Source organism: Phoxinus phoxinus (assembly GCF_949152265.1).
Source record: "Phoxinus phoxinus genome assembly, chromosome: 11".
Taxonomy (NCBI): Eukaryota; Metazoa; Chordata; class Actinopteri; order Cypriniformes; family Leuciscidae; genus Phoxinus; species Phoxinus phoxinus.
In genome coordinates, this window is record NC_136886.1 from 30,130,509 (window position 1) to 30,157,166 (window position 26,658).

Consider the following 26,658-nt stretch of genomic DNA (forward strand, 5'->3'; position numbering starts at 1 on the left):
TCACGGGAATGACAACTTATTCTATATCTGAACTCACACCCAAACATATTTAGGACTCACACGTGTCTACTGAGTGAGTGATATTGGTAACTATCAGCCATGGTGTCGTCTGCTTTAGATCCAGTCGTTGTTCTCCACCGGAGCTGCTCCTAGTTTTGTGTTCTACGCGTGACTCAAATGCACCGCTCTCTATCCAGATATAAAAGCTGCTGAAGGTTTGATGGATGAACTCGTGGAACGATTGGACTTGACGTGTGAAAAGTAATTCGAATTTTCGGTTTTATGGACGCCGTCATCTTTGATATTACTTCAATCACTGTGGCTATATTTACCGGTTAGAGAATATGAGTTTGACTCCCATTGCACATTCATACAGACAGTATTCGAGACGCTACTGTACGTTGTAATCTGACTGTTGTAAAGTACTGTAATCAATCCCAATAACTAAAAGTGATTATTTTTCACCCATTGTTTTTGTTTAAGAGTGAATCATTGTAATGATGGACATGTTAATGAAATAAATGATACTGTTGAATCATAGTATAACATCAGTGAAATACGTTTCTGGTTTGGTGTTTATGAAAGGCTATCTCATGGAACTGTTGGGTTACCTATGACAAAAAAATGCTGTGAGGGCCTACAAAGCAGACTAAAGCTGGGTGCAGAACTCTGCTAGAAGTTAGAAGAGTGAGAGCTGAAAACTCGTGTTCATGTTCATGTGGGACAGAAGCTAGAAATAACATGAAAGTAGTCACAGTGGGGGGAGAGAGAAGCAGTCAGCAGAAAAGATCATAGTAGAGTACAAGAATGAAGCAATAACTAGGCAACAGTTTACAAGAGCTTCATTGAATTTCAGAATTGCTTGTCATGAACTAAACCGATGGATGATAGAATTAGGCAATTATCATCTCTACCACTGACTCCAAAGAGACCAGACCAGAAGTTTATTTAGGCTTTGGAAAAAACACACTAACCATACGTGTAGACAATCATGTATATCTCTGCCTTTAAAGAGCTGGTATAATTCCTTTTTCACAAGATGTAAAATAAGTCTTTGATGTCCCCAGAGTGTGTATCTGAAGTTTTTGCTCAAAGTAGCCCACACATATTTTTATATAGCATGTTAAAGTTGTCACTTTTTGAGGGTGAGCAAAAACGCACAGTTTTTGTGTCTGTCCCTTTAAATGAAAATGAGCTGCTGTTCCTGGCACAGGGGGTGGAGCTACAACAGCTTTTGTCCTTTTACCTCACACACAGACATGCACTAGAAAAAATTCAAACCGAAGTCAGAAAGATGGAGAGACTCAAGATGAAGCGACAACATGTAGAGAACATTTCTGATTGGTTAGTTGGTGAATTTATGTATCTTTGTGTAGTTATCTTCTAGTCATTGATTAGCATATTCTGTCGTGATTATCTATAAATCGTGTTCTGAGGTCGCGGTTTATGTAAATTTTAGGGTTGGTGATGTCACTTACCCGGGAGAAATGTCGTGTAGTCCATACCAGCCGTTTGTTGTAGTCCTTAAAAAGCAATTTCTTTAAAAGAAAATGTCTCCCTTTGCTTTGAACTTTGAGCATTGTGACTTAGCAGATGTTGTTTATGAAAAGTGAAATCATATTCAACCACCCATTTAAGTTGCACTTCTTCTAGCCTTTCTTGTACAAGTTTGTTTTCTCAGCATTTTAGAAAAACAATGAAAGCATGACCATCTAATTTCTGTAAAAGCTATTGAATTTTTATTCAACCCAGATATAATGTTGATGAATGGAGACATGCAGATTGGCTGATGAAAAACAAACATTTAAAAATAAAACAGTTTTATTTTATTAAAAATATTTTGCCTTACACTAGTGTTAAAGCAACTGTATATGTGTGTATTTTCTGCGAATTTGGAGTCCCTACATTTGAGTGGAATTCACTAACTAAATTATTTTAGAAGCCAAGAATATCAGTGTTGACTGATAATGTGAGCAATATTGCAACCATAACAAAAAGAAAAACATGAATGACAGAAATGCTTAGTTGATAAATCTGAACATCAGCTGCTACAGTATAAGGCTGCGCTGAACTATAATCTGTTAATCTTTCATAGGACATTATGGTTATGGATCCAGTATGTCCTTGCTGATTCACACAGCTGCACCTAAGCATGCATGCAATACTTTCCACGAATACACTTGTCTCAGGATTTTTTTAAGCATTAGAGCCACAAAAAAAACTTGTTTTTTATAGTAAGAACTATTAGATTATATTCAGTTGTAAATCAAATAAAAAAATATGTATATTAATGGGAAATATGAGTTTATCAAATGTACACCAACACCTGGCCCCAAACTAGCAAACTCCAACCGTTTAATACTACCCATTCTACCATATTTTTAGGTAACACTTTATCTTATATGTCCTTGTTACACATGTAGTTAGATGCTACTGTATAGTTATTACTATTGTGCATAATTACATGCAACTAACCCTAAACCACACTCTTACCATAGTATACATGAAGTTAATTATACTTAAATGTATAATTACTGTAACACGAACACCTTAAAGTAAAATGTAGCCTATTAACTTTTTTTTTATATATATAAAATGTGTATTGCTAAAAAAAAAAAAAAATACAGACAATTATAAACAGCTTATATAATATTTAGAGTTGACGTCAGAATTTTCTGAAGATTCTGAAACAAAGCATGTCATTACAATTTGTTGAAAAGAAAAATTATATATTTTTTGAGTTTCAAACCCTATTTTGTACCCTATTCACTGAAAGTGACACTCTAAATTATAAATGTACATAAATTATTTTAATAAATGTAATGCTAATTATCTTTGCTGCCCAAAAATCTGAAGAGCTGCATGCATTGCTTGTACTAGCAATGTATTCCTCTCCCGCTGTGAGCACAGATGCACACGCCCCCCTTCCTCCCTCTCCCTTCCTCCCTCTCTCTCTCTCTCTCTCTCTCTCTCTCTCTCTCTCTCTCTCTCTCTCTCTCTCTCTCTCTCTCTCTCCTCTCTCTCTCTCTCTCTCTCTCTCTCTCTCTCTCTCTCTCTCTCTCTCTCTCTCTCTCTCTCTCTCTCTCTCTCTCTCTCTCTCTCTCTCCCATCTCTCCACCCCCCCTCTCTCTCTCTCTCTCTACAACATTGCCATCTCCTTTCCTCCTCCCCTTATTTTTCTTCTCTCCCTTGATCATTCTCATCTTCTTGTTTTCTTTTCCGTAAAATGCCTCTCTTTATTTGTGTCTTCCATGCCTCTTTTTTTTTATTATTTCTATAGATAGGCACAGCTGAAGGGATTCTAGCCGTTCTCACAGTTTCCTTTCATGCTCCCTTCACTCATTCACGCCACAAAATTTCCTGTGACTTCTCTCACGGGGGAGAATTGTCTTTTTTATTTTCTTCTTTTTCTTCCTTCACTCAGCCGAAGATTCCGACTGCAGCTTGTGTTTTATTCCACAACTCCACCGTCCACCTATTAGAACGGATTTTCTATTCTAAACTGGAATCATGTTCTATTTCCAGCTGGTGATCATGGCAGGAACGGTTCTCCTGGCATACTACTTCGAGTATACGGACACATTCCCGTGCACGTTCAAGGATTCTTCTGCTTCGATAAAGCCTTCTCCAAGCCGTTTCCAGGACCTGAAGACGACAGCAAAGCTCCCCCGGTGCTGGTGTATTCTCTGGTCACCGCCATCCCTACTGTCACCGTAAGAGTTTTACTGCCATTCATAAACTCACACTTCTTCTCTGAGGTAACACACGTGTGTATACGTCAGTGTGTCGGCGTGGGGGATCGCTAATGAGTGTGTTTGAGTGGGAATGTGTTGTGATCTTATACATTGGATATTTCACTAACTTATTGGCCATTTGTTTACTAACTTATTGGCCATCTGGATAATGAAATGAGAAAAATTGCTACTAAAGTAATGTCTTAAACATAGTAAAAACATAAACATACATATAAGGCAACTGTTTACATGCATTATAAGTATACAGTAGCTATAAAATGTATGTGTATAGAAGCTATTGAGTTCATATTGAAATCTGTAGACAAATGGCTCCATGCTTGCTTTTTAATCTCATTGTAATGTATGAGAAATAATTGTGATCTTAATAAGAATTATTACTATCAGCCTAGATTAAGGGATAGTTCACCCAAAATTTTTATTCTGTCATCATTTACTCGCCCTCATGTCGTTCCAAACCTGTAAGACGTTTATCTTCGTAACACAAAAGGAAGATATTTTAAAATCGAAGCGATTTCTGTCTCTCATAGACATACGCAATTACCACTTTGACGCTTCAAAAAGTTCATAAAGAGATCGTAAAACTAATTGTGAATTGAGCGGTTTAGTCCAAATTTTCAGAAGATACTCTTTCGCTTTATATGATGAATAGATTTAATTTAGGCTTTTATTCACACACATTCATCAGCTCACACATCAGTTGTGGTAAACTCAAGCATGTTCGCTTAACGTGTGAGAACCAATGAGGTTCACTCTCGTGTTCATTCTCATTCATTCTCGCAGCACGTTTGAGCTTCTGCAAGAGGTTTGTTCTCGCGGATTAAGCCGGTTCGGATGAGCTTCTGTTTATGTTCGATGTTTATATGTGAATAAAAGCCTCGATTCAATCTTTTCATCATATAAAGTGATCGTGTCTCTTCAGAAAATTTGGACTAAACGGCTCAATTCATATGGATTGGTTTTAGATCTCTTTATGAACAAAGTGGTAGTTGCGTAGCTGTCAATGGAGGGACCGAAATCTCTCAGATTTCGTAGAAAATATCTTCATTTGTGTTCTGAAGATGAACGAAAATCTAATGGGTTTGGTACGACATGAGAGTGACATGAGTTTAACTGGTTCAACTGGTAACACTTTAGAAGAAGTTGCATTTAATATTAGTAGTTATTGGTTTGTTTTGGGCACATTCTGGTTGTGGTTGGTCACCTTCCAAGGTCACACCAGTCAGGCTGGTTTAACAGAACAAAAACTGCGTAACCAGGTTGTGTCAGTTACAGACTAGAATTGTTAATCTAAAACTAGTTTGAGACCATTTTGGATTTTTTGGGGGAATTAAGCTTTTTTCAGCAGGGTAGGGAAGGGATAAATCCAACATTTTTAATCGCAATCCATGTGATCAGGAGTTTCCCGTTCGGTGAAAGATTTCGCATTGGTTTTAAGTTGTTCATCACATTTGGCGTGTTGATCAACAGAACGTGGCTTATTAGTTTCAAAGATAATTCTGTATGAGCGGTTCTTGATGCATCGCTACACTTGATAATGGACTTGATAATTGAAAACCTTTTTCCCTACAAAATTTCGCTAATGTGACTACATCATCTCTTTTGCCTACCAAGGCTGCATTTATTTGATCAAAAATACAGTAAACTAGTAATGTTGTGAAGTATTATTACAATTGAAAATAGTTTTCTATTTTAAAATGTAATTCATTCCTGTGATTACAAAACTGAATTTTCAGCATCATTACTCCAGTCTTCAGTGTCACATGATCCTTCAGAAATCAGTATAATATGCTTTTTGTTTTTGCTGCTCAAGAAAATTTCTTATTATTATCCATGTTAAAACAGTTGCGCTGCTTAATATTTTTGTGAAAAATATGATAATCTTTTCTTTCAGGATTCTTTGGTGAACAGGAAAAGAACAACGCCTGTTTGAAATAGACATTTTTGTAACGATGTATTAACGGTTTTACTGTCACTTTTGATACATGTAATGCATCCTTGCTGAATAAAAGTTTTTTTTTGTTTTTTTTTAGGTCTTATTGACCTCAAACTTTGAATGGTAGGCTATAGGGTTGCCACCTTCAGTGTGGCAAAATAAGGGACACCCATTCACCCCCCCCCCCCCCCCCCCTCAAATGCTCAACTTTGACAAAGTCATTTTTATTGTTATAATTGTGATTTCATAATATGTAGATATGAATCCAACTAAAAGCTATTGAAAATATGTATTTTAGTCAAATAGCAAATGGTGTAGCTCTGCAGCCATCTACTAAAGTGATAATTTCTTTACTTTTAAAACAGCATTTTCCAAAAGATGGGCAAAAATCTTACACTAAACCATGTCAAATTATCTATATCCATGAACGTTAGAAATGTGGGTCTTTTATAAAGTGAATTTAACTTTTTTTTACTGTTTTTGTTTAAAAAATATTTATTTATATAGCCTAAAGTAAAAAAAATATAATACATCCTCCTAAAACTATAATCCTAAAAAAAAAAAAATTATGTTTTTTCAAAATGACATTTTGTTGAAACAACACAAGTGTGACTTTTTCCCCCCACACTAACATAAAAAAACAGATATTATTCAAATGTATTTAATTTTTTTTTTGTAGATGTAGAAAGTGTTGTCAACCGTGCAAAGTCTCACATCATTTGGACAAATATAATGTTTTATTTATTTCAGCAAACGTCATTTGGGGTCGAAAAGACCCGAACAGCGCACAAGGGGTTAAAAAACGTGCAGGTTTACAGCGCATGTTCACGAGACTCAGTCGCTATAGAAACAAAGACGCTAAAATGCAATCACGCAATGAGCTTCTCTACTAAGAAATTGATTTCTTTATATTTGCTATTAGTATTATCCATACTGCAAAATCCTTATGTTTTTATTCAACTATATGTGGGCCTAATGTAAAATACGGGACAAATCGCGTCCCTTATTGATTTGATACGGGACGCATCATCTTACTTGTAAATACGGGACGATTCCGTATTTTAAGGGACGGGTGGCAACCCTAGTAGGCTAGTCCATGTACTTGCGTAGAGAGTGTGCTTTGGGCTGCTCTGTCTCCGGTTTGGATGTCAGGGTTGGAATGTCATGTCATGTCATTGTTACTTAGGTCAGACCAAACAAAAGTGACATTAACAAGGTTAGATATCCACAGTGTGGTGCAGAGTAATAAATGTAAGCTAGATGAGGTCAACACAAGTCTCGATTCAACTAGCCAGGAAAAAATACCGATTTCCCAGCGGTGTCAAATGATTCATTTTCAGAGGAAGGGTAAATGAATGTCTGTCTCTCACCCAACATCACAGAAACAGATGGTGAGATACCACTTTCAGACATCAGAGGGGCTTTCTTCACTTTTGAGTATTTATACACACGCTGCACACACACACACACACACACACACCTCATCTGTGCAAATGAGAGCAGGTGAAAAATAGCTCTTTTCTTCCTTCACATGGAGATGACAGCAGTGTGTACAGGGACACCTGAGGCTCCCTCTGCGGGCTGAGAGTCACCTGATGTTTCATTTGGACAAAGCTGTGTGTTTTCTTGCCATGTGTGTCTAGTCTGTGTGTGTCAATGTGAAGTCTGAAAACAGTAAGAAATTGGTTCATCAAACATGGTTACATATTTTGCTGTGTGTGTATTCTGTGATGTGCGTTTTATTTTATTTTAATTCTACTGTTTCATTTTTTTTTTTTATTGTATTTTATTATTTATATTATGTCATAAAATGTAATGTACAGGTTTCTATGTGAGCATATAAAGGGGTGAATCATGAAATGGTCAGGTCACTCATAAATGGGACATTCAAATTTGTTTTTGCAAGATTTTCACTGAGAAAGGCTTCTTTTTCTCAGCATGTGTGAGCATGCTCTCTTTGTGTGTAACTGCCTTTATCTCTTTGTCTTGAGGATAGTGAGCGTTTGCATCTGCGCCGTGTGTGCGTGCATGTATGAGTGTGCACGTGTGTGAATATGTGGGTTCTTGGAGTGTGTGTGGGCGGCTAGTGCTTTCTATCTTTTGCTGAGAGTTGAATCTGGAAACGGTGATCGTGAACAGGGAAAAACTCTCCCGTCAATTCTAGCGCCTTATAAACAACGCAGATTTTCATGCTGTAAACACGCGTTTGAACCTCGCTGAAGTGCTTAATTGAGACACGCTGCCTCTCCACATCTGAAGATGTCAAGTGGCCCTCTAATTCTCAGCAGTTGTGTTCCCTAAAGAGTGGAGTGCCACTGAGTACTGGATTGGGGTCAGTTCCTTTTCAGTACAGCTAGTTTATAGGGATAGTTCATCTATAAAAATTCTGTCATCATTTACTCACTCTAAACCTGTATGCATTTCTTTCTTCTGCTGAACACAAAATAAGATATTTTAAAGGGGTGGTAAAATGCCCTTTTCACAAGATGTAAAATAAATCTCGGATGACCCCAGAGTGTGTGTGTGTGTGTGTGTGTGTGTGTGTGTGTGTGTGTGTGTGTGTGTGTGTGTGTGTGTGTGTGTGTGTAAAGTTTTAGCACAAAATACTCCACAGATATTTTTATATAGCATGTTAAAGTTGTCACTTTTTAAGGGTTTGCAAAAACGTACCATTTTGTGTCTGTCCCTTTACATGTAAATGAGCTGCTGTAGAGGGCGGGGTTTCAAGAGCTCATGTGTGTGTTAGCAGCTGCGATTACCTCACGCAGACACACTAAAATGACAAAAACTGTTCTGCCTTTAATGTTAAAAACAGATTCAGACAAAGATGGAGAGACTCAAGAAGAAGTGACAACATGTAGAATTCAACAGGACGTCTCTGAATGGTTAGTTGATGAATTTGTTGCTGATGTGGAGTTAACTATCTTCAATTAGCATATTCTGTCATGATAATCTATAAATCGCTCGTATAGGAACTGTTGTGAGATGCACACAGAGTGACTTTCTATTGCATGTGAAAAGATGGATGCTAAAGTTTGAGCTGACTCACAAATGTCGTGTAGTCCCTACCAGACGTTTGTTGTAGTCCTTTTCTTTATATCTTCCTTTGCTTTGAACTTTGAGAACTTTGTAACTTTGCAGATGTTGTTTATGTTCAATCAGCAACATTACACACTAACTAAAGTTAGAAAAGTGAAATCATACTCAACCACCCCTTTAAAGAATTTTGGTGATCAAAGAGATTTGATTTCCATTGACTTCCATGAATACAACAAGTACAATGGAAGTCAATAGGGACGAAAACTGTCGTCTCTTTAACAGGGGGAGTAATGTTCAGTTCACAATGCCTTAAATTCTGCCTAAAATTGAAAATGCTGTCAACATTTATTTATGTTATTCCCATCCAAACCCATATGACTTTCTTCTGTCAACACAAAAACAGAATGTCCAGGCGGTCTTTTCCATACAATAAGAGTGAAGGGCTATCAAGCTCTGAATATAACTAAATAAATCACAATAAATTATCTTAACAACATTATGTATATCCCAAGTCTTCTTTGAATGTCCACCTTTGTAGTAAACAATTAACAGAGAGAAAAAAAGAGCTCAAAGACTTAGCATGGTTGCTTTAGCAAACGTATTTTTACCTCAAGATTATTCCGAACTACTGCGATGTTCGCGTTTAGCGATAGTGGAAACGAATGAAAAGTTACATAATCAGGTGATCTTTTTTCAAGTAAGTACGGTAGCCTATTAAAGACAAGTCACGCATTCCTTTTAAATTTATAACAAAATATCTGAGTTACTTTTTCAAATACATAACGCAAGTTCCTTTGTTTTCCCATTTATTGACTGACACCTCTCCTGTACCTTTATTGAGAGAAATCATGAGTAAGTGCAGAGGCGTTGTGTGCGCTGTGTGAACATGATGCTTATTGCAGTTCTAGAGTAGACTAAATGTGAGCAGGCATTTACTCATCTCACATGCACTAAAACAGATTCAGCATTACTCAAAATAAATAGAAACTGTGAAATGCAAACTAAGAATATTACACAAACCTGCTATAGTTAAAGGTATAGCGGAGGATCTTTCCTAATTTTAGAAAAGACCCGCCCTCTCCATCTTTTTTTTAAAATGCACATGCGCAACACTCTATTTGCTCCCGAGAGGGAACGCTTACATTCACTTTTACTAGCAGTGATTTTAAATGGATTTCCCCAAATAGCATGACAAACTTTAGTTGAATCTTCGCGACTGCGGCATCAGTGGGAAGCCCAACCTGTGCTTCTAGCGCACGCCAGCGTGTGAAATATTCACCCAAAATCACTCTGGTCTTGTTTCTATATTCTGCGGCCTTTCTCTTCTTATCATACACTTCGTATACATTTTTTCTCTTTCGACCCTCAGCCATTTTCAAAGGAATGGCTGAAACCGTAACTCATCACACATAATACACCAGAAAGCGAAAACTACATAGGGACGAGCACGTAGGACGGCCTTACGTAAACATATCACCAGAATGATTGACACTTAGGTGGACCAATAGTATAGGCTACCCACCCGGAAAAAGAAAATCCTCCGCTATACCTTTAAATATGTTAAATTACACAAATATACTTTATGTATAATCTCACTTTATGTGTCCAATGTCTTTGCTGCTGACCCTGCTGATGATCCAATTCAACCATACTAATAAGCAAAAATGACTTTATTGCTGAAGTATAACTTTCTTCTCCTGCACCCTATTCTTTGTCAATCCAGAATGGCAGCACTGCTGAAACCTTTCAGTGGCGCCCTCTACTGTACAGGCATAGAAAAAACATAGAAATAGAACAAGCAAGCCCAGCCCAGGTGAGAGAAAGTAACGCAATGCATTACTTTCCAAAGTAATGCAATTAGTTACTTCTTCAGAGAGCAATGCAATATTGTAATGCATTACTTTTAAAAGTAACTTTGCGCCACAGATACATTTTTCCAACAGGGATGAACTGATTTCAAAGCACTCTTAATGCCAGTGTATTTATTGAAAAACGCCATTGGCAGCTGTCCCATTTCTTCAATTAAAAAATAATTTCTGCTTTGTATCAGCGGTATTTGTTGATAAATGCATCATTGTTATTATTTCTCACAGGGTTAGTGATTTGAACAAACCTTTGACCCTAATACAGACTAATTAAAACCTCAGATTGTGCGGCCAGTAAACAACCACTTAAAATCAGACCACCTCTTTGTCGTTGAATGGTAAAATATATATTTTTCTGTGTTTTCCATGGTTCACAGCAGGTTTGGAACAGCATAAGGGGGAGTAAATAATGACACTATTCCATTAATGGTGCTTTTAATGAAGTCTACAAATTCTAACAAATACACCTTAAATTATTCATCTGAGTTTTTGGCAGTCTGTTTTTCTGGTAAACATGGCAGCTCCGGTACAGTCTGTGTCTTTGATCTGAAGAGCTCTGGCCCAGCAGAGATGTACAGCTTCATCCAGTGAGAAGCTGCAGCTGGCTGGTGTCACAACTCTGTTTTCATGATGGATGTTTGGGGACTGTGTGCTCCTATATGCCAGTAATGCGGGTTTGCCATAAGTGTGTTTCTGTGACCTCATTCTGTTTGTCTGAGGAGGCTCACGTGATACTAGAGAGAGAGAGAGAGAGAGAGAGAGAGAGAGAGAGAGAGAGAGAGAGAGTAACGCTGAACACAGACAGTTGGAGTAAAACAAACAGTAAAACTTCCCGGTACTGATCGGCCAATCAAATTTGAGGAACGGAACTAAGTGCATAATTGTTCATGTGAGAAGGGATGATGTTCTCACAATACACGGGGTTATAAAAGCTCTGGTTATAAAATACGGTAGCAAAAATGATTGTGATTTCACGGATTTAACTTACATTTACAGTAAATGTACATTTGAACTGATATAATGTGAATAGCTTTTTTGGAGCTTTGTCATGAGCAGAGATAATACTAATGTATAAGGTGCACACAGTGGCATGCACACACACAAAAAACTTTCATGGTCACATGACTAATATAAACATGATGTAATATGTTCTATAATAAATATAAACATAAGATGTAACATAAAACCCTAATGTCCATAACTGAGAATAAAAAGCTAGTTAATTTGCAGAAAAACTGTAATATGAGATGTCACGCAGAATTGAATGCCAATTTACATGTTTTTTTTTTCACTGTAAACTATAAGCTGTTCTTTTTCACTTCCAAAAACTGTACATTTAACTGGATTTTACTGTAAAATTACATGAAATATCTTATTAGATTTATTACAGTATTTCACCTAATTAACAGGTTTTTACCTTAGCATTATTAGTGTTTTACAGTTAAAATTAGCCTACAATGTTTTTTTTTTACACAAATGAGATGAGTTTTAATGGGGCATCATCAATCCTGAAATTATCCACTTTAGGCCTACCTTTCTAATAAGTGTTTGAGCAAGGCAATAGGAAAACAGTATAGATGGAGAATAGCAGGGTGTAAAAAGAGGAATGGAGGAAGAGAGAGAGAGAGAGAGAGAGAGAGAGAGAGAGGCTCACACACACATAAAGATGATATTCTTATTGAGATCCGTGTCATCCGCTCTTGTAAGTGTACAGCAATGCCCAGCGGATGTGTTTAACCTCTCTCTGTGGAGACGATCCACAGCCTAATCTTAGTAAGCTTTAGATTAAAGCATCAGCTTTTGTTTAACACTCCTACACAGCCTTGGGAACACTGGGAGTTGGCCATGTGGGCATGGAGCGAGACATGTGCTAGAGGAAAGAAAGAAGTGGGGACTGTTTGTGGATGGAAATGTGAAAAATGGAGAACATGAAGGCCTTTTCACATGACTTGTGACAGGACTTCAGTGCACAGCTCAACCCAAGCATCGTGCACGGCTGTGACCTTCACATGAAAAGCGTGGCAGATAGCATCACGAAAGGGCGACTCTACAAGGTTGCTAGGTAGCAAGAAAGCAAAAAAAAAGTATAGCAAGAAAGCAGGAAGTGTGCACAGTAAGCAGTAAAATATGTATTTTGAGTTTACTATAGAAAAGAGGCACTCAAATCAAAATTATTAGTGAATAACAACTAAAATGAGCAACAAACAATATATTCATTAACAAAAAAAAAGGAAATGTTTGTAAAGAGAAAAGGCAAACTTGAAACTGTAAATGTGCATTAAAATAAGAAGCTTAGTAAAATTACAAAATGTATTAATTGCAAAAAAAAATACCATTGTCTGTCTTAATTGTATTGAACTTTTATCTTATGACAAGCCAAATAAAAATAATAAAGTTCAATTAATTAAAAATAAAGATATTTATTATTACAGTACCATAGGAAAGTTTGGGTTTTGTAAAATGTTGTTTCAAAGAAATTAATACCTTTTTTCAGGGAATACACATTACAAGATTAAAAGTGACAGTAAAGACTTCTATTTAAAAAATGTTATACTTTCAATTCATCCAAGTATCTTGAAAAAAAAAACGTAGTATGGTTTCCACAAAAGAAACAACATAATAGCAAAATAATAATAATACATGTTTTTTAATAACTAAGCATATTACAATGATTTCTGAAGGATCATGTGACTTTCAACATTCAGGAAAATTCAGCTTTACAATCACATAAATAAATTAAAAAGTTCAAATAGAAAACAGTTGTTGTAAATTGTAATAATATTTCCCAATATTAATCTTTTTACTGTTTTTTTCATCAAATAAATTCATCCCTGATGAGCATAAGCGAAATATCTTAAAACATTAAAATAATCGAACCAACCCTAAACTTTTGAACGGTATGATTGATATAGTATATATATTTTTTAAATCATACATTTCTATCTAGTACGTTTTTCATGCCTGACATCACTATCAGTGTTGTGAAAAGGGAAACTGAGTGAGAATAAAATGGGACTTTTATTTTGAATGGGAAATTATTGGTCGTAAAAAGTGGGCGTTACCAGAAAGGAGTCAGGTGGTTGGAGGTGAGTGGTTGAAAAATAAAAGGGTAGGTGACATCAGCTAAGAGTTGTTGTTTTTTTGTTTTTTTAAGAAATATTTAAATATTTATTATATTAAAGCATATACTTTACCAGTACTCGGTTTGTTTTGAAGGACTTTGATTTCACAGGTCAGGATAATCACTGAGGTTTTTGTGCAGTCTTGTGGTGCCATCAGCCAAAATGTGTTGTCATGCTGTCATTTTTCTGCAGCTGAAAAGTGATTAGTCATTTGGCGTTTACGGCTCAAGACACGTGGCAGCAGATCTGTGCCCAGAATTCGGCAGATTTTAAATCGTGTCCTGCACTAGCCGAGCAACTTGTTGTTCCCGTTGAGATGGGAATGCTAACGAACAGCACTGTGTATTTCAGACCTGCATCACCAAGGAAAGGCATTTCAGAGGAAGAGCGTTATTACATTTTGATGAATAATTACAAAGACAAGCATTTGTTTTTCCTCGCAGTAATGTGCACTGATGAATAATCCACAATGGGACTAAAAAGATGCTTTAGAAAAATAAATGGGGTCAAATTAGATTTCATGTTGAGTTTAAAGAAGAGAATAAAGCATGAAGAGCTGGTGCTGGTAGAGAGAGATAGAGGGATGATGCTAACCCAGTTTCTCTATATGATACTTGGAGAGATGCCCGCAGAAAGACAGAAGGACAAAATCCCAGAAATCAGAAATGACAGAGTGTAAAACCCACAAAAAGGGCAAGAGAAAAGAGCAACTAGACGAAAGGAATGTAAGAAGGTTGTGATAACAGTGGACACACATTATGCGCAGAAAAGATCAATGCAAACACACTGGTACTGGTATCTCAGTTCAGTGTATTCAAACGACAGCTAAAAATTTGTCTGACAGCATGTGGAAATGAATGTGATCTGTGATGTGGTGCGGTCTATTTGTGATCTGCATTGGATTAGCAGGAGCGTGAGTGCATCAGCTGTCATACTGATGCCATGGTAACGCTATGAAAACAGAGCAGGGTGTATTCGCCTCGCCTGTATCCTCGAGCATGTCACCCGGAAAAGATCCTAAGCGGGCTGCCAGTCTCAGGACGAACTGGAAAGTCTGCTGAGCAAACTGTTAGTGTGTGTTGAAGAAGTGCAACATTTCGGAATAAGCTGATGTCCAATTTGTTCTTCATTTCTGTCGTCATTTACTCACCCTTATGTTGTTCCAAATCCGAATTACCGGTACTTGTTTTTTTATGTGGAACAGCAAATAAGAAAGTTAGCCGAAGGTTAATGCTGCTGCTTTTCACATGAACAAGGGAATGTGTGGAAAAACAAATGCGAAACATGAGCTGTGGTGTAGGGAAAGGCGTTGCAAAGTTTCAAAGATAAAAATGCACGATAAATGGAGTTCTTGCCTCCCAAAAGAAAGAAATTATCTTTGAAACAAGTCGTCAGTAATTCCAGATTTCCTGCACTAACCCAGAGCCTTTGAAAAATGGCTCTGCACTAACCTATGGGGGTTTGTAACAAATTTGCATAACACCAGCCTATTTGCTGCCCTCGAACAACGTTTGCTCTGCCCTCAAACACTGTAGTTAAAGATGAGGTCTGGAAGAGTTTGGTTTGTGTTGTCGACATGTTGGGAAGATGCTTTTTTTGCGCTGTGAAAGCAACACTTTGCAAGCACTTTCCAAGGATTCGGGCTCGAATACAGTAAAACTGACTCCATCGTTACTATTAGTATCACTATGTATCAAGTACTGAGGAAGCTTCCGGAGCTGAAATTCAGATATATGCGCTTTTAGCGGTAGTCCAATCACAACAGACTGAACCATCTGACCAATCACAGCAGAGTAGGCTCTCGGAAAGGAAGAGTTTAGAGAGACAGGATCCTTGATCCAACTTTTTTAGACACTGTGAGAAAAGAGGTGACCCTTCAATGTATATTGTGAGAAAAATGAAAGTGTTCTTTGACCGTGGATGAGTCATGAGCTGCTTTTGAGTTCCACAGAAAAAAGAAGAAAGATTTTTATTTGGAATGATGTGAGGGTGAATAAATGATGACAGAATTTTTATTTCTTTTGGTTGAACTATTACTTTTCATATATTACAGTAGTATCTTATCGTAGCAATTCTGTTCTTTTCCCACTTCTCTCTAGAAACGATGACCGTGCTCCTTTTTCAAAAAGCCCCTGGCACATGAAATGTATAATGAATTATTAATATTGTTCTATGTCACTATGGACTGTACGGTATATTATAAGTACCCAGTCCAGCGAGAGAATTGGTTTGGCACAAGAGAAGTGGGCCAACGCCTGGGGCTTTGCACTGCCGGTGAAATGTCCAGTATTGGTGGTGTGATACGGTCCAGCTCCACAAACCATGGTTATTCCAGGGGCACCATCCTGCAGAAATGTTAAATCATAACTATATGGTGTTTTTGATTTTGGTCATCATCATAAAAGACTTGATGTGCTGGGGTTCCCACCAGGTTCCTTAAGCAACAAGCAAGATTTGTTTGGTCAACCAGCTACACCAGCCAAGTCTAACTGCTAGACCAGCACCAATAACCAGCTTTGACCAGCATGGACATTTATGTTGATTAAGCTGTAGCTGGTTACATAAACAGCTTTGACTATAGTCTTACAAGTTTTTCTCTTTAAGACTGGTCATAACTTTTTAAGACATAAGCTAGCTACTTGAATCTGAAAATTAAGACTGATTGCTCGTTGGCTAACTGCTAGTTCTTAAGACAGTGTTAAAGTTATGGCTGTGTTTATGCACTTGGCCCCTGGTCTTTTCAGGAAGGTACAGTGTCAGACAAGACAGGGTTATGTAAATTTGGCAGGCATGCTTTATGACTTAATCAAGCACGTCTGTCTTTTTCTTCACACAGCCTCAGTAAAAATTACAGAGCAAATTACAGACTGCTTTTTTTGGCTCAGGCATCCTCTGAGAAATTTAATTTCTGCAAGATGTATTTTCACAATGCTTCTCATTTAATTTGACCTTTGTCAAATACCATAATTAAAGTTAATTTAGTCCTTGCTCAAAAATCTTCTGGCTGCATTCTGCACCTTCATTTTGTATTTAGACCCTTTTGCCAAGTTTTTGGGTAAAATAACAGATGGTGGTTCAAGTACTGCTGATCATCCCATCTGATGTAAAAATGCCATCCCATTTTTTGACCTTACTTACTTTAGACAGTACTGTGCAACAGTTGGGTTTCAGATATTTCAGTCATTCCATCCCTTTATATTTATATCCCTTCACATAGAGATTTTGATGTCAGTACAAAACTACCATGATGTTATCAATGATAGATGCATCTATTGAAGTCAGAAGTCTGGTACTTCAGGTATTTCAACTTAATCATAATCAGCGTAAGCAAATTGAAACGCCAAATTCCATGTGAAGAACTGTATAGCCATAATGTTAAAAATAAAGATCCAGTAGTCAGATAACTGTGGTAAACATATCAGTACGATAGAGGTGGCCAACCACTCCCAAGTAGCATTGTGAATGAGTCAATGATGTAGTTGAGTTGGTGTGATCTATGACCAGTCATAGGTAAAGCGAATATCATCTCCTAACAAGGCCACATATTAAGGTCTGGGAAAATTAGATTGTAAGAAAGTTCTCATAATCAATGTATTGGATGCAGGAGGAATGGGCAGGAATAAATATCTGAGGCTTGTGGGTTTCTCTCGGTCAGCAGTGGTGAGGATTTGCCAACAGTGGTCTGAGGAGGGACAAACCACAAACCGGCGACAGGGTGTTGGATGCCCAAGGCTCATCGATGCATGAGGACAGTAAAGGCTATCCCGTCTGGTCCGAGTCACACATAAGGTCTACTGTGGCACAAGTGACGTAATGATGGTTATGGAAGGAATGTGTCAGAGAAGGAATGTGTCACAAAACACTTTGCATCACACTCTGCTGTGTATGGGGCTGCGTAGCCTATGAGCCTATGACCCCTGTCCACCATTGAAAGTGCTTTCTAATGGGCCTGGAACTGGACCTTGGAGCAGTGGAAGAAGGTCATCTGGTCTGATGAGTCCCACTTTCTTTTACATCACTGTTTACCTGTGAAGTGATGGCACCAGGATGCACTGTGGATCCACGACAAGTCGGTGGAGGGAGCGTGACGCTCTAGGCAATGTTCTGCTGGGAAACCCTGGGTCCGGCCATTCATGTGGACATCAATTTGACATGTGCCACCTACCTAAACATTGTTACAGATCAGGTTCACCCTTTCATGACAATGGTGTTGCCTTGTGAAAGGGGCCTGCCACCGTGTCACACTAAACACATTGTTCAGGAAGGTGCATTTAACAGTGTTGCCCTGGCCTCCAAATTTCCCAGATCTCAATCCAATTGAGCATCTTTAGGATGTGCTGGACCAACAAGTTCAATCCATGGCCGCTCCACCTCGCAACCTACATGACTTGAAGTATCTGCTAATGTCATTGTGCCTAAAAACACAGGACACCTTCAGGAGTCCTTGCTTCGGCCTTTTAGGCAGGTGGTCATAAAGTTTTGGCTCATCAGTGTAGATATGTACATTTATACAAATAGCCAATGACTACACATCAATAGTTTTATATTGTAATATTGTTTCTGATTTGATTACATGATTTGCAGTACTTCATCCGATTGTATTTGTTTTCATGACACCTCTGCCAGAATGTTTGGATCATTCGGTAGTGCTTGTTTGTTTTATTATGGTTTATTTTTTGACCGACAGTCTGACACCCACAGTAGAGGGTTTTCAACATCGCTAAGTGCTTGCATTTTTTGGTGCTCTACTTTTCTGCTAGAAGCTTTGGATTTGACAGCATTCCCAGCTGCCACAAAACGTCTGTGTCGACGATGTTCACATGATTTCCTTAGGAAACAGACAGGCCCGCCACTTCAGCTACCATCTCTCTTTCCTCTTTTATTTCTCCCTCTTTCAGTGGTTTATCGATCTGTTTCTTTCGGTGGTTTATCGATCTGCTTCTCACCATGTTCTTTTGCTTTGAACTCCTTGTTCCCCTCCTTCTGTCTTTCCCTCAAAGTCTTCAGAGTCAGCAGAGCTGTTTCATCAATTAAACATGTAAGCACTTCACTTCAACAGCTTCCATTAATCCGCTCTAAAGACCGTGTTTTTTGTCCTCTCTAGCTACAGCTTCTAGAAGACAAGTTAAACCTTGTCTTAATTTATACGAAATGACACTGACAGCTCCCTCTTTGTCTGTTTAGTGAGCATCGAGAATGTTGCCTTTAGGGTTTACTGCTAGTACTCAGCACTGAGAACGTCTTGCTGGTTTATCAGTTTCGTTCTTGTTATCTATGTCAACTACAGCAAAATGCAGCAAACCACAGCTAAATGATACTGACAATGTCACTGTAAAATAATTCTGCCGCTTCAGTTCAAGCAATAAATTAAAAGGATGAAAAGTGAAATGAAAATGAAGTTGAAAGTTTTATCATTATTTACTCACTCTCATTCGTTCCAAACCCATTTGACACAAAAAGGAGACATGATGAAAAGGAAGAAGCAACAGATAATTTCTCCCGTATTAAATTATGTACTGTTCATCCGATTTAAATGGATTATCATAAAAGAAAAGGACTTCGAGATCTGGGCGATGAACTCAAAAGTGGAGGCAGATGAATGTGAGCTTGCAGGGTTTAAGCGGACTAAATGATTGTTTACGTCACCAAAGACAAGTAATTTTCACTAGAAGGTCATTATGACATTTATTCAAATTAAATGTATGCAAGGATAACATTTTCACAATAAGAGAAATTTTGAAAATAGATAGGGTGAATATTAACTTCATAACTTTATAGGTTAAAATTAAGTAAACCTATTTTTTTTAGGTTTTTTTTAGCAATTTTAAACACATAAAAACGTGATAAATGTGTTTTGTTTTTTTAAGTCTCCTAATGTTCTGAAAATCTCAATTGAAGTACCATAAAGTTTGTCCATATGATGCTATATTAAAGGGATAGTTCACCCAAAAATGAAAATTCTGTCATCATTTACTCACCCTTAAATTGTTTCAAACCTGTATGAGTTTCTTTCTTCTGTTGAACACAAAATAACATATTTTGAAAAATGTTGGTGACCAGACAGTTGATGGACCCCATTGACTTCCATAGTATATTTTTTTCCTACTATGGAAGTCAATGGGGTCCATCAACTGTCTGGTCACCAACATTCTTCAAAATATCTTCTTTTGTGTTCAACAGAAGAAAGAAACTCATACAGGTTTGAAACAACTTAAGGGTGAGTAAATGATGACAGAATTTTCATTTTTGGGTGAACTATCCCTTTAAGTCTTCTGAAGTCATAATTTGTGATAATCAGACCAAGATTTAAGTTACAGATTTTGTTTCCCCTTTATCACCACTTTCAAATCTTACATGTAGTGGCCAAATGTGGCCAATTTTATTAGGTTTGGTTAAACCATCAAAATATGAGAGAAAAATATATATAATTTAAAATTACTTTTAATGCTACAGGTTTGCAGCTTTTTTAAATAAAATGCATATAACAAAAATCTCACAGAAAAAAATGCGTACGTTGACTAATCAGTTATTAATAATTCTTTGGTTCTTCAATTTTTTCATGTATTCATAATTTATGTGTATGACAGCCATCACCAAAAATGATGTCCGCACAATTTGGAGCGTTTCATTGCGTCACAAATTATCACAAATAAAACAATTGACTCCAAGCACAATACGCAATATGCTTACAAATACTTTTTTTTGTAATTTTTAAATAAAGCATGTGTTCCATTGAAAAGCAAAATCATATGAGTTTGGAGTGATGTGTGAGGATGAATTAATAACAGAATTATTATTCTATTTACAGAATTAACTTCTCCTTTAAATGGACAGAAACGTTTATTCATTTTGAATAAATGTTTTACTCAGCTTTATTTTACGGAAGTATAACGCAGAAATTACCACAATATAAAACAACCTAATGTTTCCACGAATGTGAACTCTGAAGTGCTTTGAGCTCCTTTAATGTTTGACACTGAGGCATTCATTGAACTCCAAACGTTTTCTATATCTGTGTGTTTGTCAGTTTTCCCAGAGTTTTGAAACTCTTCAGAGCAGATGTGTTATAATCATGATGTGTGTTAAGGATTTGAAAGCATAATGGCTGCCATTTCACTGCGGCTTCAACACTGCGGCTTCAGTGCACTCAGATATATCAAAGATGTTAGTGAAATATTCATTCTCTCTCTTTTTCTCTCACTTTCTCTTCCTCTGTCTGTCTATTTTCACATTTTTTTGTTAAGCCGTAACACAAGAGCCCTCAAAATGCCACAATACGCCCCACAAAACATCATTCATAGAACATCACGAAACATTTGAAGGTCACTCTGAAATTTCAGGCTTTTATGTCCCTGAATAATATCCATTTTCCCAGCTCTGTGAGAGGGTTGGAGTGGCATTGGTGAAAATTAAGCATTAGACATCGGATAAGAGATATTTGAGCACAGGCAACAATGCATAATAACAAGCACCGCTTTTACAACATGCTGACCTGGATCTTCATGTCTATGGAGGTTAAATAGTTAAAAGACTTTAGGTTAAGTAACACTTCAAATGGTGTCTCAGTGTGAACCCTGACGTCTGATGTTTGAGGCAACCGAACTTTTTCACGAGTGTAACTAACTCAGACACTAATTGTGTCTTTTTAAAAGTATTTTCTGCTTGAAAATACATTCATAAAATGACTTATGAAAACACTGCGTATATGATGAACATGTTTTTCATTTCTGAATTAAAAGTAATTTAGCTATTTTTGGTGGTGGTGGCTTAAAATATCAAATCAGATGGTGCAACCAACATGCAGAAAAAAATATTATGTATAAAATGAATAATTCATGATATTTGTACAAATGATTTTAAATATACTTTAAATAGCCTACATTTCAAAACTGTATAAAGCAGTATGGTCTAGTATGGTCTAGAAGTAAACCTTTCTAGAAAATGGTTTTCAAAACTAAAAAATTCAAGATTGTCTATCACCGACATAAATATAGTCCTATATATTTCTAAGAACACTTTTCAGAGTTTAAATATTTTCTTTATCATGGACACTTTTATTCGTCAGCATGTAAGTGTTGCTTTCCAATCGTGAGGACTCATGTTTTATGAATGCAGTCTCATTACGGCACATTGAACATGATATATATAGCCTACATTTAGCATTTATACATTCATTGGATTGAAAATGAGATTCTATCGTTCTCGTGTAAATTCTGGAACTGGATCACGAGCGGTCTTGACAGTGACAAATGTTGCCTTGTACATTTGGCAATCATTTTAATCAGTTTAAGGAAAATAAATATTGTGGTTCCCCCTAAGCGCTGTTCTCTGTAAGCTTTCTGCACCTGAGAAATCTCATTCCCACGTCTGTCTCCTGCAGATACTGATGGGGGAACTCGCATCCTTCTTCACTAAACCCGAGGCCACACAGGAGAAGACCATTATAGCGGCTGACTGCTGCTTTTTCAACCCACTGCTGAGACGCATCGTACGCTTCCTTGGTAAGCAATGCCTGCAGGTTTCTTTGCTTCTTGGGTTCTTATTCAAATATAAAATCAAACTTTTCCTTCCACGTTACAACTTCTTTTCTGGCATTTTGGGCATTTTTCTATTCTAATATATTTGAAATGTAATTTACTCCTGTGATTACAAAACTGAGTTTTCAGCATCATTAATCTTACTCCCTCCAAAATTTGTGTATATATCATACTAAAGTGTATATCAAACTCTAAATGGCCAGCATATTAAAATCATCTTATAATTATCAAGTGGTTGATGAAACGTTAATTTTTGCATCTTCCTCTTGTTCTCAGGTGTGTATTCTTTTGGCCTCTTTACCACCACCATCTTTGCCAATGCAGGGCAGGTAGTGACAGGAAACCAGACACCTCACTTCCTGTCCACATGCCGGCCAAACTACACCGCACTGGGCTGCCATTCAGCGCTGCAGTACATCACAGAGCGGAGAGCCTGCACCGGAAACCCGTACCTCATCACCTCGGCCCGCAAATCATTCCCCTCGAAGGACGCGGCGCTGAGTATGTACTCCGCTGTCTATACGGTGGTGAGTATACATCAAACATGACACAGCATGTGTAGAAATCATTGTCATCCCTGACTCTCCTTCAGCAGTGCTTATATATATATATAGGCTATATATACTGTATATGTGGCAAAACCCAGTTTACGATATTACAATATCATTTCTTAAGACATTTTTGCTTGTTAAAGAAATTCATAATTCACCAATGTGGTGTTTAATTAATTATAATAGAATGAAAAACATAATATAGAGTAAATAATTATTAATGTCAATTGTTTTTAAATATTATAATTTTTCATACTTCTAATAATGAATTGTGCCATTTAATTAATCAAACTACAAATAAAACAAAGTAATTACAAATGTTTAAAATAACTGTTTTATATTTTTTGATATTTTTAAAATGACGGTTTTGTGCTGTGATGGCAAACCCCAGTTTCCAATATAGTTTCTTAAGAATGTTTTTGTTTTTGAAAGAAATTCATAATTCTATTCATCAATGTAGCATTTAATTAATCAATATATAATTTAAAAAAAATTATAATATAGTATATAATCTGTAATATTTAAAATAACTGTCTTATGTTTTTAGATCATTTAAAAAATCTATTTTAAAGGTTGTTTTTGCTGTGATGCAAACCCCAAATTAAAATATAATTTCTTAAGATTTTTATGTTTCTGAAAGAAATTCCTATAAAATGCTAAAGAAATGTAGCATTTAATCAATATACAGTACAAAGTAGTGATATTGTAAATGATTATTACTGTTTGAAATAACTATTTTCTATTTTTAGATATTTTAAAAGGAATTATGCTATGCTGTAATATAGCAAAGCCATTAATTTTCAGCAGCCATTAATCCAGTGTACCGTACAAAGGAAAGCCTGTGTTATATAATCCTTAAGAAATTATCATAATGTGTTGATTTGGTACTCAATATCTTTTTCCTATTATTAGCACACTTGAGAATGATTATGCAGCTTTAATGAAGTGTGGAGACGGAAGTGGTGCAGTGTCTTTTGCACTTTTGCACTGAACTACACTTGTATTTCTTGTAAGTCGGTGTATACTTTCAAGTTTCAAGTCAAATTTTGAGTTTAAAAAGAGTCAAAACAAACAAGTTTGAATAGAAACCTATTAGCCCCATTAGTGTGTAGATCTTTTAAGGGATGACGTCTATTCCGTAGACTACTCAATGTATTGTAACCAGCACAGAGAAAAGTGAACAGTCCAGACATCAGAGTCATAGTTTGAGAAACAGAAGCTCCATTGAGCAGCACACAATAAACTCCAGCAACAGTGAAGAGAAGACAGAGATGCTGCTGTTGGTCTTCAGGCAGAGTTTAGAAGTAAAAACACATCTAACACAAATAAAAGGATAGAATGTGCAAAGTTTTGGCAAATGATTAGACAAGAGTATGCATAGATAAATCTATGTTTGAGGTGCTGTGAGAAGCACCCTACAACAAATGTTGCATTACATTGTATTGTATACAGCTGAGCGAATTGTCGTGAAATATGTGTGTTTATGCAATGCATACCAATGTGTATTTTTGTGTTGTCTGCAGATGTATGTAACTCTGGTATGGAAGACTAAAGGCACGAGGCTGACCAAACCCACTCTCTGTCTGACTCTCGTGTCATTGGCTGTTCTGGTGGGCATCGTGCGTGTAGCTGAGTACCGCAACCACTGGTCTGATGTTCTCGCTGGATATCTCACTGGAGGAGCTATCGCTGCTTTTCTGGTGAGAATCTGACAACCTTGGAGACCAGAACATACAGTACAGCGCAGCCAGACTGTTCAATGTATTCTTCCAACCCGATCACACTAAATATAGCACACTCTATAGCACGCAGTGTGTTTATCGTGTCATTTTTATGCGAAAATTTTGCATAGGATACACATGGGTTGGTTAGGGTAGGTTTAGTAGTGGTGTGGGGTGTGTGTGTATTATACGTTTGGGTAGAATTAGTGGTGTGGGGTGCGTGTGTATTACACGCAATGAAGTGCGTATCAAATGCACGTGAACACTGCGTATCATATGCACGTAAAAACTAATTTTCGCATATAAATTGCACGATAAACACACTGCGTGCTATAGAGAGGCATTTACGTGAGATCAGAATAGATAAAGAATTCATCCCCATTCAAAAAAGTATGCACTCATTCAAAAGTTTGGGGTCAGTAAGATTTATTTTTTAAAGATGCATTAAATGATGCATTAATTGATCAAAAGTGACAGTAATATTTATTATGTTACAAAAGATTTCTATTTCAAATCAATACTGTTCTTTTAAACTTTCTATTGATCAAAGAATCTTTGAATGCAGTTTCTATAAAAACATTAAGCAGCACAACTGTTTTCAGCATTGATAATAAATGTAATGTTTCTTAAACAGCAAATCAGCAGAATGAATTCTAAAGGATCATGTGACACTGAAGACTGATGCTGAAAATGTGTCTTCGCCATCACAGGAATAAATTACATTTTTGAAATGTATTAAAATAGAAAACAGTTATTTTAAATTGTGATAATATTTCACAATATTACTGTTTTTACTGTTTTGATCAAATAAATACAGCCTTGGTGAGTGTAAGAGACTTCTGTCAAAAACATGAACTGATCTTACCTAAATCTTATCTTACTATAATAGTTTTGAGCATGCAATAAGATAGTAAGTCATTGTACTACATTACATCTATGCAACATCAATGAATAGCTAGAATTTGCATAATAAACGGTACCGTTGTTACATGGATAATTTGTAAATTCATCACAAACCTTACCACTTTGGTAAGGGCTTATGAACAATATTAGTTCAAAAAGAATGCCAAAAAATCCTCCCTGAAATAATACTATTTTCAACCAACTAAGATCTAAATTTCACACATCCTTGCAAACTATTTAGGATGAATAGTGTGTGAATTGGAATACATCTAAAGTCTCACGCCATGCCAGAGGGTGAAACGGGTCATTACTCTGAGCACAGACCTGTTTAACAGCTAATACGAGTGCTCAGATGTTTAGCAAGTCTGCAGCTAATCCTCTGGCTTTACACTGCATCCTTCATCCTCTTAGTACAATCACAAACATGCTCTGGGCATAAAGCCTTAATCCTGCATTGTCATACAGTAAATACCTTGCACATTTTTGTTGCCATTATTAACCTCCCCTCTTGGGTCTCCTCTAGGTCTCATGTGTGATCAATAACTTCAAGCAGACCCAGATTTATCTGCCCCCCTTACCGCCCCCCGTGCACCCTCAGCGCCTGGAGCCCTCGCTCAACATGCCCATGGTGGCCATGCCCTGCGTAGAGAGTCCACTCGAAAAGTTAAGTGGCCCTCAGGTAAGGGGTGACGGGTGGGTGCATTGGACACCAGGATTGGGAGTTGGGAGGGGAAGTGTGCTAACTGTACTGTATAATAATGTGCCTATTCTTCCACTGAATCAGGTCTGCTATCCACATACTTGTGGTTTTAAAATAGCCGTGAATAATTGGATCCAACACTGGATTGAGACTTGTAAAGAAGCTGGGTTGATTTGACCCTATTTTGGTTAATAATCATTCATAATAATCAGTAACCGAACAGGTTTTGGACTACAAGCGTGAACGAGCAAATCACGCAAGTTCAAACAGTTCAAGTTTAACTTTGCCTATCCATGTTCGTGCCGCTCATGAGAGTAGAAGGAAACTAATCGGAGCCGAGAGCGAGCAGTCTGACTCGAACAGTGACCGGTGACTGATGACCGGGACTTGAGAGTGATTAAAGTGCCCCTATTATGCTTTTTCAAATATTACCTTTCATGCAGTATGAAATATAGCTGTTTGTGAAAGTGGACGATTGTCTCTAAAACACAGAATCGATTCTGAACTGCCAAAACAAGTCATCAGCAATTCC

The 26,658-nt window shown here is 37.1% G+C and overlaps 1 protein-coding gene across 1 annotated transcript in view; it reads left to right on the forward strand.

Moving 5' to 3' along the window:
• The window catches only part of plppr2b (phospholipid phosphatase related 2b), a 118,775-nt gene that overhangs the window by 88,374 nt on the left and 3,743 nt on the right, over nucleotides 1-26,658 (forward strand). Inside the window, 6 exon segments of the mRNA XM_079629654.1 lie at nucleotides 3,526-3,586; nucleotides 3,589-3,713; nucleotides 22,095-22,215; nucleotides 22,528-22,778; nucleotides 24,326-24,502; nucleotides 25,950-26,105. Of these exon segments, the coding sequence (XP_079485780.1) occupies nucleotides 3,526-3,586; nucleotides 3,589-3,713; nucleotides 22,095-22,215; nucleotides 22,528-22,778; nucleotides 24,326-24,502; nucleotides 25,950-26,105 (891 nt within the window).